Source organism: Xiphophorus couchianus, chromosome 12 (genome assembly GCF_001444195.1).
Source record: "Xiphophorus couchianus chromosome 12, X_couchianus-1.0, whole genome shotgun sequence".
In the NCBI taxonomy this organism is placed as follows: Eukaryota; Metazoa; Chordata; class Actinopteri; order Cyprinodontiformes; family Poeciliidae; genus Xiphophorus; species Xiphophorus couchianus.
This window is the reverse complement of record NC_040239.1, coordinates 16829574-16842796: the sequence shown is the minus strand read 5'-3', so window position 1 is coordinate 16842796 and position 13223 is coordinate 16829574. Positions and strand designations below refer to the sequence as shown.

At 39.4% G+C, this 13223-nt stretch overlaps 1 protein-coding gene across 2 annotated transcripts in view; it reads left to right on the top strand.

The window, feature by feature from the left end:
• The window catches only part of dnah10 (dynein axonemal heavy chain 10), a 34840-nt gene extending 21946 nt beyond the window's left edge, over window positions 1-12894 (top strand). Inside the window, exons 46-78 of one of the 2 annotated variants that reach the window (XM_028034670.1) lie at window positions 18-278; window positions 353-525; window positions 608-701; window positions 833-1000; window positions 1136-1324; window positions 1834-2005; window positions 2086-2289; window positions 2361-2441; window positions 3175-3372; window positions 3491-3652; window positions 3769-3943; window positions 4332-4513; window positions 4723-4859; window positions 4954-5171; window positions 5349-5570; window positions 5714-5861; window positions 6796-7075; window positions 7175-7404; window positions 7486-7759; window positions 7845-7949; window positions 8046-8200; window positions 8405-8559; window positions 9154-9337; window positions 9419-9619; window positions 10070-10279; window positions 10372-10467; window positions 10551-10722; window positions 10812-10943; window positions 11092-11303; window positions 11383-11550; window positions 11842-12022; window positions 12100-12245; window positions 12339-12894. In XM_028034670.1, coding sequence (XP_027890471.1) covers window positions 18-278; window positions 353-525; window positions 608-701; window positions 833-1000; window positions 1136-1324; window positions 1834-2005; window positions 2086-2289; window positions 2361-2441; window positions 3175-3372; window positions 3491-3652; window positions 3769-3943; window positions 4332-4513; window positions 4723-4859; window positions 4954-5171; window positions 5349-5570; window positions 5714-5861; window positions 6796-7075; window positions 7175-7404; window positions 7486-7759; window positions 7845-7949; window positions 8046-8200; window positions 8405-8559; window positions 9154-9337; window positions 9419-9619; window positions 10070-10279; window positions 10372-10467; window positions 10551-10722; window positions 10812-10943; window positions 11092-11303; window positions 11383-11550; window positions 11842-12022; window positions 12100-12245; window positions 12339-12485 — 5832 coding nt within the window. In that variant the 3' untranslated portion in view covers window positions 12486-12894. Of the gene's footprint in view, window positions 1-17; window positions 279-352; window positions 526-607; window positions 702-832; window positions 1001-1135; window positions 1325-1833; window positions 2006-2085; window positions 2290-2360; window positions 2442-3174; window positions 3373-3490; window positions 3653-3768; window positions 3944-4331; window positions 4514-4722; window positions 4860-4953; window positions 5172-5348; window positions 5571-5713; window positions 5862-6795; window positions 7076-7174; window positions 7405-7485; window positions 7760-7844; window positions 7950-8045; window positions 8201-8404; window positions 8560-9153; window positions 9338-9418; window positions 9620-10069; window positions 10280-10371; window positions 10468-10550; window positions 10723-10811; window positions 10944-11091; window positions 11304-11382; window positions 11551-11841; window positions 12023-12099; window positions 12246-12338 lie in introns of those variants that run through there. The other variant, XR_003597663.1, reaches the window with a different exon arrangement.
• The last annotated feature ends 329 nt before the right edge of the window (window positions 12895-13223 follow it).

The following is a 13223-nucleotide window of genomic DNA, read 5'->3' as shown; positions in this document are numbered from 1 at the left end:
CCTTTTTTACTATGCAGGTGGATAGCTATGGGACACAACAGCCTATTGCACTCCTGAAGCTGCTTTTGGACCGAGGCGGTATTTATGACAGAGGAAAAGAACTTAACTACAAAATCCTGAAAGACCTCGGCTTTATTGCTGCCATGGGAAAGGCAGGAGGGGGTAGGAATGAGGTGGATCCACGCTTCATCTCACTCTTCAGCGTCTTCAGCAGCCCCTTTCCATCTGTGGAGTCTCTCCGCCTCATCTATGCCTCTATTCTCAAGGGACACGCCAAAGTAAGTCTCTGTTTTACACACAGAACATCACCATTTCATGTCACTCTATTAAAATGCTAATGGGGGTATTTTAGCTATTTGAGGAGGCCATTCAGAAGGTGTGTGATAAAGTCACAGAATGCACCCTGGAACTCTACAACCTCATCATTAAAGATCTTCCACCGACTCCCTCCAAATTCCACTACATCTTCAACCTCAGAGACCTGTCAAGAGTCTACACCGGACTGGTTCTCACCAAACCAGAGATGTCTGATCTGTTTTATTTACCTACTCAACTGACAGATTAAGAAAAATCGGCCTTCCAAAATGACCTCCTGCTTTTCTTACAGATTTGTGACTGTCGCCCAGTTTGTGCGTGTCTGGAGGAATGAGTGCTTGAGAATCTTCCATGACAGACTCATTGATGAAACTGACAAGACGTTGGCAAGTTGAATTAATATTACCGTAATTGATTGCCAACTTTGTGTATCATAATTGTTTTTAGATCCAAATCTTTGAGTGTTTCATTCTTGTTTATCATGGAGTTGTAAACTTTTAATATATTTTCCCAAAAGGTTCAAGGTCACATAAAGAATCTGGTCGGAGAACATTTTAAGGCAGAAATGGAGGCAGTGATGAGCGACCCAATACTTTTTGGGGACTACAGGAATGCTTTTAATGAAACTGAACCCAGGGACTATGAGGACATTCAAGACTATGAATCCTCAAAAGCAATCTTTGAGGTAAGTCCGGTGACATAAATGAGAGTTTTTGCCTGCACCAAAGGTCCTTTCTGAATTTCCATATTGTAATAATCCAACACTTTGTGCCATTAGCTACTACCATGCGTTACCCACTATTTTCTTTGCACTCTGCAGTTTATTCTTGAGGAATACAACGAGACCATGTCAAGAATGAACCTTGTACTGTTCGAAGATGCTCTGGAACATCTGACTCGAATTCACCGTATCGTCCGTATCGATCGGGGCCACGCACTGCTTGTCGGAGTGGGGGGCTCCGGCAAACAGTCCCTCGCCAAGCTCGCTGCTTTTGCTGCAGAGTGTGAGGTTGTAATATATTTTCTACTTGCAATCGAAAACCAACAATGCATATACCATAGTTTTTAATTGTAAATTCATGCTGGCTGAATTCTATTAAGAAATATCAAATGTACATTATGTATATGTGAAGGTCTACCCAACCCTCAATTCTGGTTAGAATATTATTCATACACAAAATTGTTCATACACCACACACTTCTTTGTTTCATATTTCTTCATGTTGCAAATAAAATTTAGTCTACTTATTGGAACTGTTTGTGAGAGATTAACATACATGATTGCAAATTAGAAAGAAGACATAAAATATAAAATTATTTTACAGTTACAGCTGCAAGTATTCTGGCTGTGTGTCTCTACCAGTATTCCAATATTTAAGGACAAGGAATTGCCAGTCATCAAAAATGATTAGGTTGTTTGAATTGAAAAGAACTGAAGTTTTGCACAGAAAAGAAGAAATAAAACATGTTTAGAGATTCACTTACTACTTGCAGTAACAGAAACAAACTTTGTGTCAGGTGTTTGAGATAACACTTAGCAGAGGATACTGTGAGACCAACCTCCGAGAAGATTTGAAAGGATTGTACTTGAAGCTTGGCATTGAAAACAAGAAGATAGTATTCCTGTTCACGGATGCCCACGTTGCTGAGGAAGGCTTCTTGGAACTTATCAACAACATGCTCACCTCAGGTTTGATAAATTCCTTTGACCAAGACAGCATACATCCTCTGAAATCATAAATAATCACTAATCAGAAAGTCTCTTCATAGGCATAGTTCCTGCACTGTTCCCCGATGATGAGAAGGAGTCTGTTCTCAACCAGATTCGTGAAGAGGCTCTGAAAATGGGATCAGGTCCCTCCAAAGAGAGCGTGTGGCAATACTTTGTCAGTAAAAGTGCTAACAATCTGCACATTGTGTTAGGCATGTCTCCAGCAGGAGACACTCTAAGGACACGCTGCAGGAACTTTCCAGGTGACATGTGCATTTAATTTTTTAAAAGTTTTTGAAATTCATATTACTAATTATGTACAATTTGTTCTAAGGACTGATGAACAACACTGTGATAGACTGGTTCCTCCCATGGCCTCCACAAGCATTGCAAGCAGTGGCTCACTCTTTCCTTGGTATGTTTTTACACATTTATTTTCTGAATGAATTTATTCTTGGGCGGAAAAAAACGAGTGTTTGTGCTTCGGCTGCTGCCCCCACAATCCGACTCCTGATAGGAAGAAGAAGGAGGGAGGGATTTGTTTCTATAACTTTTACTTTTTAACTGCAATCAAGCATGCCCATAGTGGTGATTATACTCATTTCCATGCTTGCCAATCAAAGAAATCTATATAAAAAAGACATAAAAGAAAAATGAGTGAAAGGCAGAATTCATCTGCTGTCTTTTGCGTACATCAATGCATTACACAGTGGGCACCAAAGATATAAGAAGGGAGTCTGGAGCCCATAGCTTGAGTTCATGAGGTTAACATGTCTGAGGTGGTTTGTCCATTGAGTTGGCTCTTTGGTGAGCCTTGTCTACCTGTAATCCATTAAAGGTGTGAACAACTGTTTGTGACTAAACTAAACATGAAATGCTGGCAGCATTCAGGCATGAGGTTGCAATTTCTGCTCTGGTTATGTGCAGCATTTTTCCCGTAGGCAGAAGCACTCACATTTTCAAGAGAAACTGTGTCATCACAAGAATATTAAAGAAATATGAAGCGACTCTTCATATTTCTTTATTTAATCCTCTCCTCAAATTCATTCTGATTTTGGTGGTTTGGCTTTACCGTCCTCCATTATTGTAGTTGTCAAAAGAATGTCACTTGACTCTACCTCTTTCATTTGGTGTTTGTTTTTCTACAGGTGAAAACCCAATGATCCCTGATTCTCTCACTGTGGCAGTCATAGATCATGTGTGCATGGTCCATACCAATGTTGAAGACTACAGCAAGATTTTTCTGCAGAAACTTAGACGATATAACTTTGTTACTCCAAAGAACTACTTGGACTTTATTAACACCTACTGCACTCTCTTGGAGGATAAAGACAAATACATTTTAGGTAAGAAGATATGGATGTAATATTAAGCATGAAACTCGGTTTGGTAGACCAGTACAAGCAAAAGGCTTTGTATTAGTACATTACTTATCATTTTAGAGGTTGTTCTTTACATTTGTAGCTCAATGCAAGCGCTTAGAGGGTGGGCTGGATAAACTGAAGGAAGCCAGCGATCAGCTGGCTGAACTGAATATCAAGCTGGCAGATCAGAAGATTGTCCTTGCTGAAAAGTCCGAAGCTTGTGAAATCTTGCTGGAAAACATTGCTGTAAACACAAGTGTAGGTCAGTAAATGCTTGCATCTTTCAGCTATGAGCTCTAGAGGTCTATGGATTTATTATGTATGGCTAAAAACAATAACCTTACAGTATCAACAAATATTTAAATTTCTTTCTTTTAGCTGAAGAGAAAAAAACCTTGGCCGAAGACAAAGCTAAGGAGATTGAAGTACAAAACAAAGTCATTGCTGTTGAGAAGAAAGAAGCTGAAAGTTCCTTGGCTGAAGCCTTGCCAGCATTGGAGGCAGCTCGTATTGCCCTGCAAGACCTGGAAAAATCAGATGTGACTGAGATTCGGTAATCTAAATTTTATTTTTTGTTGACAAAATTATTTGTAATAATGATAAAAATTGTCGGATGCTAAAATTAGCCAATATAACCAGCTACAACTTAAGATAAAACACAGAACTGGAAAACAAGACGATAGCCTAAAACAAATAATTTGTATCATTATTACAAATTATTTGTAATAATGATAAAAATTGTCGGATGCTAAAATTAGCCAATATAACCAGCTACAACTTAAGATAAAACACAGAACTGGAAAACAAGACGATAGCCTAAAAAAATTGTGTGGATGGGCTGAAGTATTGGACAGATTTTAATCATCAGAAACAATATTTTAATTATTTCATAAACAGTCCTCTTCTGTTGACTATCTCTTTCTCACTGGTACTTAATTTAGGTCTTTTGCTAAGCCACCTAAACAAGTGCAAGTGGTTTGTGAGTGCATTCTGGTGCTACGTGGCTACAAGGAAATCAGCTGGCAGTCAGCTAGGGGGATGATGTCTGAAGCCAACTTCCTTCGCTCCTTAATGGAGATGGATTGTGATGCCATAGCTAATCCCCAGGTCAGGACAGTCAAAGGTAAGATGGCTTCTTGACATGTGGGAAACCTGCTTTACAATGCGACTAAACCAACAATGACGTTTATTGATTGAGTCATCAACACATGGTCCACGTAGACATTAAAGCAAAGACATAATACACAACATCAGCAGCAAATAATGCTTTGCTTATGTCTTAACAGCAATCCACATTTAACTGTAAATTGTTATATGATTCAACCCGACCAGGCTTCCTAAAGAACCTACAGACAAGTTTGGAGGAAATGCAAGCCATCAGTAAAGCTGGCTCAGGGATGCTCAAGTTTGTGGAAGCAATCGTGGGCTACTGTGATGTCGCCAAGGAAATTAAACCCAAGAGAGATAAAGTAATTCAGTAATTCATTGTTCCCCTTTTGCTGTACTGCATAAAAAACAGTTGGAATCAAAAATACATCATGGTTTTTTTAAATTGTTTTTTAGGTGGCACGCCTAGAAAAGGACTTTTTTCAGAGCAAGAAGGAACTGGAGCGCATTCAAAAAGAACTTACAGATATCCAGACAGAGTTGCAAGGTCTTAAAGAGAAGTACGAAGCCGCTATCCTGGAAAAGCAGAAGCTGCAAGAAGAGGCTGAAGTCATGGAGAGGAGGCTTATAGCCGCTGACAAACTCATCTCTGGACTCAGCTCGGAAAATGAAAGGTTCAGTTATACAAGAAATACAATTGTCCAAAAACATTCCATTCACATGCCAGAGTCGAAGGATATTAGCTTAAATGGACCCTAACTTTTTGTTGTTCTCATATGTGCTATATTTTCTAAATATAGGATATGTTTTTATAACTGAATACCTGTTTGACCCTTTTTTACGGACTTTAGGTGGAACACAGATTTGGACGAGTTGAAGCAGAGGCGTGTGCGCCTCCTTGGGGACTGCCTGGTGTGTGCCGCTTTCCTGTGCTACGAGGGGGCCTTTAGCTGGGACTTCAGGAATGAAATGGTGTATCAAATATGGGTACAAGATGTGCAGGAGAGAGGCATCCCCTTGAGTCAGCCTTTCAAAGTGGAAAGCCTTCTTACTGATGAAACAGAGATCAGCAGGTGGGAGATAAAATAAGAAATATAATCCACTGTGGACAAGACAATTTAAACCTTGTCAACAGAAAAATTTTGTATAGATCAATTAGTTTTTTTGAACTCAGTGGTGATCAAAACTAACTGTGCCTACTGAACTTATGCAACAGATGGGGCTCTGAGGGTTTGCCTCCTGATGAGCTGTCTGTGCAGAATGGAATCCTGACAACAAGAGGAAGTCGATTTGCCTTGTGCATCGATCCTCAGCAGCAAGCATACAACTGGGTTAGAAAGAAGGAGGAAAGCAACAATCTCAAGGTAAGATGTTCCGTGCAAAATACCAATAAAATTTTCATATAAATTTTCTCCATTTTTGCAGTCGCATAGGAAAAAAAACTAAAATGGGAAGCTTCTTTTATTTATCACTCATGTTTTTATATCTGCTGTCACAGAAGAGAGCAGTTGTAAATGTTTTTTTTTTTAGTCCACTCAGTTTTCTTTGTGCTTTATCGTGAATGCAACAATTTTATAAATGAAAAGGTTCATTTATATATTACTTTTTTTAAAGGATTTGAGAAGATGCGATGGATCTTCACAAGGCTAATGCCCCTTTCTAGATCACATTTTTGTCTCAAGAAAGGTCATTTGAGTTGCAAATTTTCCATTTTGCTGTTCTTAGCATCGGGTATAGTTAAATTCTATAAAATTTCTACATCACAGCTTTATCCAGACAGTCAGTAACTAAGACAATAAGTAAAAATGCTACGTGCATTTTAACCCTCAATGATTTATTCCCTTGACCAATTTAGATATACATTTATTCTCTTTCAACCAAAACCTTTCTGATAGGATATTACACACAAATTTATCAAAACATAATAAGACAATCAAAAAGGAGAATTTGTTTATTTATTTTTTTGCCTCTGAGGTAACATTAGAACATATCACTTTCTACTTTTGAAAGTAGAAAACGAAGCATTAGAAAAAAAAACCTTCCCTGGAAAAGTTTTCCTTTTTGTCACTTGACTTTCAGCACTGTTCAAAAAAACCTTTTTCTAAAAATAATTTAAAAAAAACAACACAACAATGAGTGAGTCAGAAAGACTTAACTCTAAGACAAAAAGTAAAGTTGATTCAGCATTTTTAAAATACTTTTATAAGAAACTTCCAAACATTTTTTTTTTTTTACTTGAAATAATGACTTGATAGCTTAAGGTTTACTCCTAACGTCTGTGAACATCTTTTCCCCCAGATCTCATCTTTCAATGATCCGGACTTTTTGAAACAGCTGGAGATGGCCATTAAATATGGTTCTCCCTTCCTTTTCCAAGATGTAGATGAGTATATCGATCCAGTAATTGACAATGTTTTGGAGAAAAATGTGAAAGGAGCCGAGGGCCGACAGATTATAATGCTGGGTGACAAGGAGGTGCATTTTGATCCCAACTTTAAACTTTATCTCAACACCAAATTGTCTAATCCCAAATATTCTCCAGCGGTGTTTGGAAAAGCCATTGTCATTAACTACACAGGTATGACCCACACTATGATAACTGGGGTTGTCATCTGTATGTTAGCAGGCACTAAGTGGATTGACTTTGAAAATCTAAATGTGTTAATATTTCACACAGTGACACTTAAAGGTCTGGAAGACCAGCTCCTGAGCGTCATCATGGGCTTTGAGAAGAGGGAACTGGAGGAACAGCGTGAGCGATTGATCCAAGAGACAAGCGACAATAAGAAGCTGCTGAAAAATCTTGGAGATTCCTTGCTTAGAGAGCTAGCCACATCTACGGGCAATATGTTGGATAACACAGAGCTTGTTGAGACTCTTGAGGAAACGAAGCTGAAATCCACCGAGGTTAGCTCTGGCGGGGTTTGCTACAGTTAAATCATTCAAGAATACAGCACTATTGTTTATTGTTAAATCTCTTATTGCCAGGTGTTCGAGAAACTCAAGTTGGCACAGAAGACATCGGTGGACATTGATAAACTCAGAGATGGATACAGGCCTGCAGCAAAGCGTGGCGCCATCCTGTTCTTCGTACTGACAGACATGGCTCTGGTCAACAGCATGTACCAATATTCACTAGCTTCCTACCTGAAGGTGTTTGACATGTCGCTACGGAAAGCTCGGCCTGACTCTTCCCTTCTCAAACGACTCGAGAACATCATCAATACTCTGACATACAATGTTTATAACTATGGCTGTACAGGTAAAAGACATGAGTTGGAATAATGTTGCGTTCTTAAGGTGTATATTTTAATTTGTATATTTTCTCATCCTTTAAATATCGGCAGGGCTGTTTGAGAGACACAAGTTGCTCTTTTCATTCAATATGACAATCAAGATTGAACAGGCAGATGGAAGGGCACCCCAAGAGGAGCTTGAATTTCTTATAAAAGGTGACCTATTTATAAAGACGTCAAAGTAATTAATATTTTTGAACACACTCAATCCTCAAAGCACTTCTTTTTCTTTTCCCTATCAAATGCATAAAGGTAACCTATCTCTGGAAAAAAGCTCTAAAAAGAAGCCATGTGACTGGCTTCCTGACCAGGGCTGGGAGGATGTGGTGAAACTCTCAGAGCTCTTTCCTGACCAGTTCGACTCTCTGACTGACGACATCGAGAGCAATTCCTCTGAGTGGAAATCAGTGAGTTACCTGATAACATCAGCGTGACGTCAGTGTGATCAGATTAAGTAAACTGTATTCAATTTTATTTATATAGCTCCAATTCACAACAAATGTTGTCTCAAGGCACTTTACAAAAAAGTCATTTCAGTTCAATCCCAGCAGATTGCATTGAGTGTAACTAATGAATTTTATCATCATTATGTTTTTTTTTTCCTCTCTCAGTGGTATGACTTGGATGCCCCAGAACAGGCCCCATTTCCCATGAAATATAAAAAGAACCTCTCGGCCTTTCAGAAGCTGCTCTTGCTGCGCTGCTTCCGTGTTGACAGAGTCTTCAGAGGTGTGACCGACTACGTCACTGGGGTCATGGGCGAGAAGTGAGACTCTTTCAGTTATGCTCTAAATGGAAACACAGCGCCGATCCACTCATCAGCAGCGTGAATGTCCTGCTAGCTTGTCACTATTCATGGTGCATTTGTACCGTTAACCTCATCGTGAAATAATTTAACTGCATTCAAGTTTGATGACTTTCAAAAATATTAAGTAGGCACACAAGTTTGAATTTAATGGGAATTTTCTCCAATCCACAAAGGTCAAAATTATGCATAGAGGCCCAAATATATAGACGCATATACATTTAATCCAATATTAGTAGGGGTATATGGATACATTTTAGCTTCTATGTAAAATTTGTTCTTTTTGTCGATGACAATAAATGTTTGACATTTTTACCAAAGAATAGTGTTTGTAAAATTCACTATTCGTAAAAAATAATACCTTTTATAGTTGTGCAGAATGATGAATTTCACTTGGGAGGGATTATATTTATTAATGTTATGTCACTGAGCCATAAAGCTAAAATCACCAAAGTATATTATTTAGTGTACAGGTGCTAACTATTAGATAATAATTTGCTCTGATAGAAAAATCCATATTAAATTTCATAACCTTGACTCTGTGTTTTTGCTCAGATATGTGCAGCCCCCAGTGATCAGCTTTGCCTCAATTTACGAACACAGCACAGCTTCCTCTCCCATCGTTTTTATCTTGAGCCCCGGCTCTGACCCGGCCAGTGACCTGATGAAACTGGCAGAATCTTCAGGCTTTGGAGGCAGCAAGTTCAAGTTTCTCGCTATGGGACAAGGACAAGACAAGGTAATGGACATTCTCTATGTTGTATACTTGTTAATAATACGTCACTTAAAAGAAGTTTTGGTTTTTGACCCTATCATGAAGGTGGCACTAGATCTGTTGGACAAGGCGGCTACTCGTGGTCAGTGGTTGATGCTGCAGAACTGCCATCTGTTGGTGAAGTGGCTGAAAGAGCTGGAGAAGGCTTTAGAGCGAATCACCAAGCCCAACCCCAACTTCCGCTTGTGGATCACAACCAACCCCATTAAGGATTTCCCTATTGGCATCCTGCAAAATTCTCTGAAGGTGAAGCACATTCCCTAACCTTCTGAAATGTGTAGTGTGCATTTCTATTCAGCATCTATGAACCCCTTTTAGCTGCATTTAGCTGCAGGTTTCGTGAGGTACATATGTCTCTACCACAGTTGTACATTGAAAGACTGGAAATTTTCCTCATTCTTTTTTTGCAAAATAGCTCAATCTCCCTCATATTGAATGGACGACATCTGTAATAGTTCAATAGACTATTACACTATCTTTTGGGGGAAAAAAATTCTAACTTATCCAACGATCATATGAGAAGCAACCTTAGATTCCAAGCGCAATATATTTGAAAACCAGAAAAGAACTCCACATGCTTTCAAATAAAATTTTATTATTATTAAAGTAGAGTATTTAGCAAACAAGATCATATTCACAGACATTTTGAAACAAATAATTTCAAGAAATATAAATGACCTTTGACATTGTTTGCAGGTTGTGACAGAGCCTCCCAACGGTCTCAAGCTGAACATGAGAGCAACATACTCCAAAATCTCACACGACAGCTTGTCGGCATGCGATCACCCTGTGTTCAAAAGCTTGGTGTATGTGCTGGCCTTCTTCCATGCTGTGGTTCAAGAGAGGCGAAAGTACGGAAAGATTGGCTGGAATGTGTCCTATGACTTCAGCGATTCAGATTTCTTTGTAAGTGGTGCAAGACTAACTGTTTCTTTGACTGGCACACTAACATGCACTTTTAACCTTTGAGTAGCTGAATCAGTATAACTGCTTAACAGGTGTGCATGGAGATCCTGAACACTTACCTGACTAAAGCATTCACCCAAAGAGACATCAACATCCCCTGGGGTAGTCTGAAATATCTTATTGGCGAGGTTAGGCAACACTGTTAGCGCTTGCTTTCATGACATGTCCTTTTATTGTTGCTGTAAGTATTATATGTACAATGTCTCATTAGGTGATGTACGGTGGGCGCGTAATAGATAGCTTTGACCGCAGGATCTTGACTGTCTACATGGATGAGTATCTTGGAGATTTCCTCTTCTATACCTTCCGGCAGTTCTACTTCTTCAAAAACAAAGATGTAGAATATAAAATCCCACCAACTGGCACAAAGACAATATATGTTGGTCAGCTCCTGCCTAAGCACTCTTTTGTAAGACAGAAAATATTTTATTATATTCTTGCACTCGCAGCTTTAACCTGGCATGTGTTGCAGATGAGATTGAGAACATGCCACTGGCAAACACACCAGAGGTGATGGGTCTTCATTCCAACGCAGAGATAGGATATTACACTCTGGCTGTTAAAGAGCTGTGGTCTCACCTGATAGACCTTCAACCTCAGTCAGGTATAATTTGGTGTTTCTCTACTGGATTCTTACTGTAACATTTTGTTGTAGTATACTCTTCCAATGAAAACTGGTAAACTGTAAAATAACTGAGAAAGTGATGATTGTTGGTTTAGCCTTCACATACTTTTTCCTCATTCCTCATAAGGCGAATCTAGTGGAAGTATTACAAGGGAAGAGCAAATAAGTCAGGTGGCCCAGGACATCCAGAACAAACTTCCCGAGCTGTTTGACATGGACGTGATTCGTAAGAAGTTTGGCACAGACATTTCCCCAACTACTGTGGTTCTGCTTCAGGAAATAGAGCGCTTCAACAAGCTGGTGGTTCGCATGCAGCTGTCTTTGGCTGAGTTGCAAAGGGTGAGGATGGGGCCATGCATTTATTGTGTCTTCCCTTTAGTCCACCTCTAGATCATTTCAGATGCCTTGTTTCCCCCAGGCCTTGGCTGGTGAGGTGGGAATGAGCAGTGAGTTGGATGAAGTGGCTCGGGCCCTTTTTAATGGCCACATTCCAGGCATCTGGAAGAAACTGGCACCTGAGACTCTAAAATCCCTCGGGAACTGGATGATCCACTTCAAGAGACGCTACGAACTGTATTACTATTGGGTAAGAAATGGTCAAATAACCTGATAACTGATTTTTCTTAACGTGTGCATTGATAGTTAAAACCAAACTCTATATTTTGGGGTTTTACATATTTGTTTCACTGTTTAGGGTTATGTGCAGTACTTGCTGTGACTTCAGTACATTTGTTAGGCTATAAGGTTTTTTGGGGGTTACTTAGCTTTTCAGAGCTTTTTTTAAACTTTGGACTTTGGAAGAGCCTTGCAAAGCCTTTTATTTTTATATTATGTCTTAAAATGTTGGTGTCTGATGTGTGAATCTTGTGTCTGGCAGGTACATGATGGAGAACCAAAAATTATGTGGCTATCAGGACTTCACATCCCAGAGTCTTATCTGACCGCTCTGGTTCAAGCTGCCTGCAGGAAAAACGGCTGGCCACTGGATCTTTCTACGTTGTACACAGAAGTGACCCAGTTCCGCAGTGAGGATGAAATAATGGACAGGCCCAGAAAAGGTAATATGCCAAGACATTAATCTTTTGCAGCTTTTCTAGTGAGTAATTTTAAAGACTAACTGCATCGGTGGTCTCAGGCTGCTTTGTGTCTGGACTGTATCTGGAGGGAGCAGACTGGGACATAGAGAATAACTGCTTAATGAAGAGCAAACCAAAAGACTTGGTTGTTGAACTGCCCATTCTCAGAATCATCCCCATTGAGACATGTCACCTTAGATTGCAGGTGTGGATAAAGCTCTCTACACACTTATGTACTTTGTACGGTTTGGATATTTTTTTCTTAGTGTCTGTCATTTCCTTGTGTTTTGGGCCCCAGAATACTATGAGGACACCAGTGTACACAACATCCATGCGAAGGAATGCGATGGGTGTGGGGTTAGTATTTGAGGCAGACCTGTCTACAACGCTACACCTCTCCCATTGGATTCTGCAGGGAGTGTGTTTGTGTCTCAACACTGACTGAAGATCTTCAGCCTTAATGAGATGAAAAACTTATTGTCATGTTTATCATGATAATATCTAGTTAAGGTTAAATTATTGTGGTATATTTGATTTCTGCTTTTTATGGGTAGTTGAGAAGTTGCATTATTGCAAGCTATTTTTTACACCTTTAGCTGACGTGCACCTTAGTAATTTAGATTTTAAATGTGTTCTTTATCTTTTTCCCGCTAGATGGCAGCACAGAACACTGTTTGCTTTCTGCTTGTTTCATAAGTACTTCAGTTTAATGTTACCTGAGCAATACTGTCACCAGACAGTTTTTTATCCTACAAATGCAAATTAGTTTTCAAATAAACAAATGTTAGTGAACAGTCCAGGTGCATCTTGTAATTTTATTGTTGTGTATGTTTTAATAAAGCACTTTGACTGTACAGAGTTGTTGTTGTTTCAATAGCAGAATCTCAACTATGGTGCTATGAGGAAAGGTTTCCTTTTAACTCAAGTATGTATAGCAGGGTTTTTTTTCTATTTTGCAAAATGGGCAGGGCTGTGTGTGTTATTTTACTGTCATGTACAGATCTGGGACAGCTCCACTCAATTGAGGCTGCTGAGCTCAGCAGCAAAGCAGGTAAAGTTACCTCTGAAAAATCAAGACAGCCCCAAAGGATTTGGCCGTTAGTTGAGCAGTGAGGTCACACACGCACACACAAAGGGAAAACTGCAGTACTTTTGATCCATTACATGTGCAACATAGGGCTTT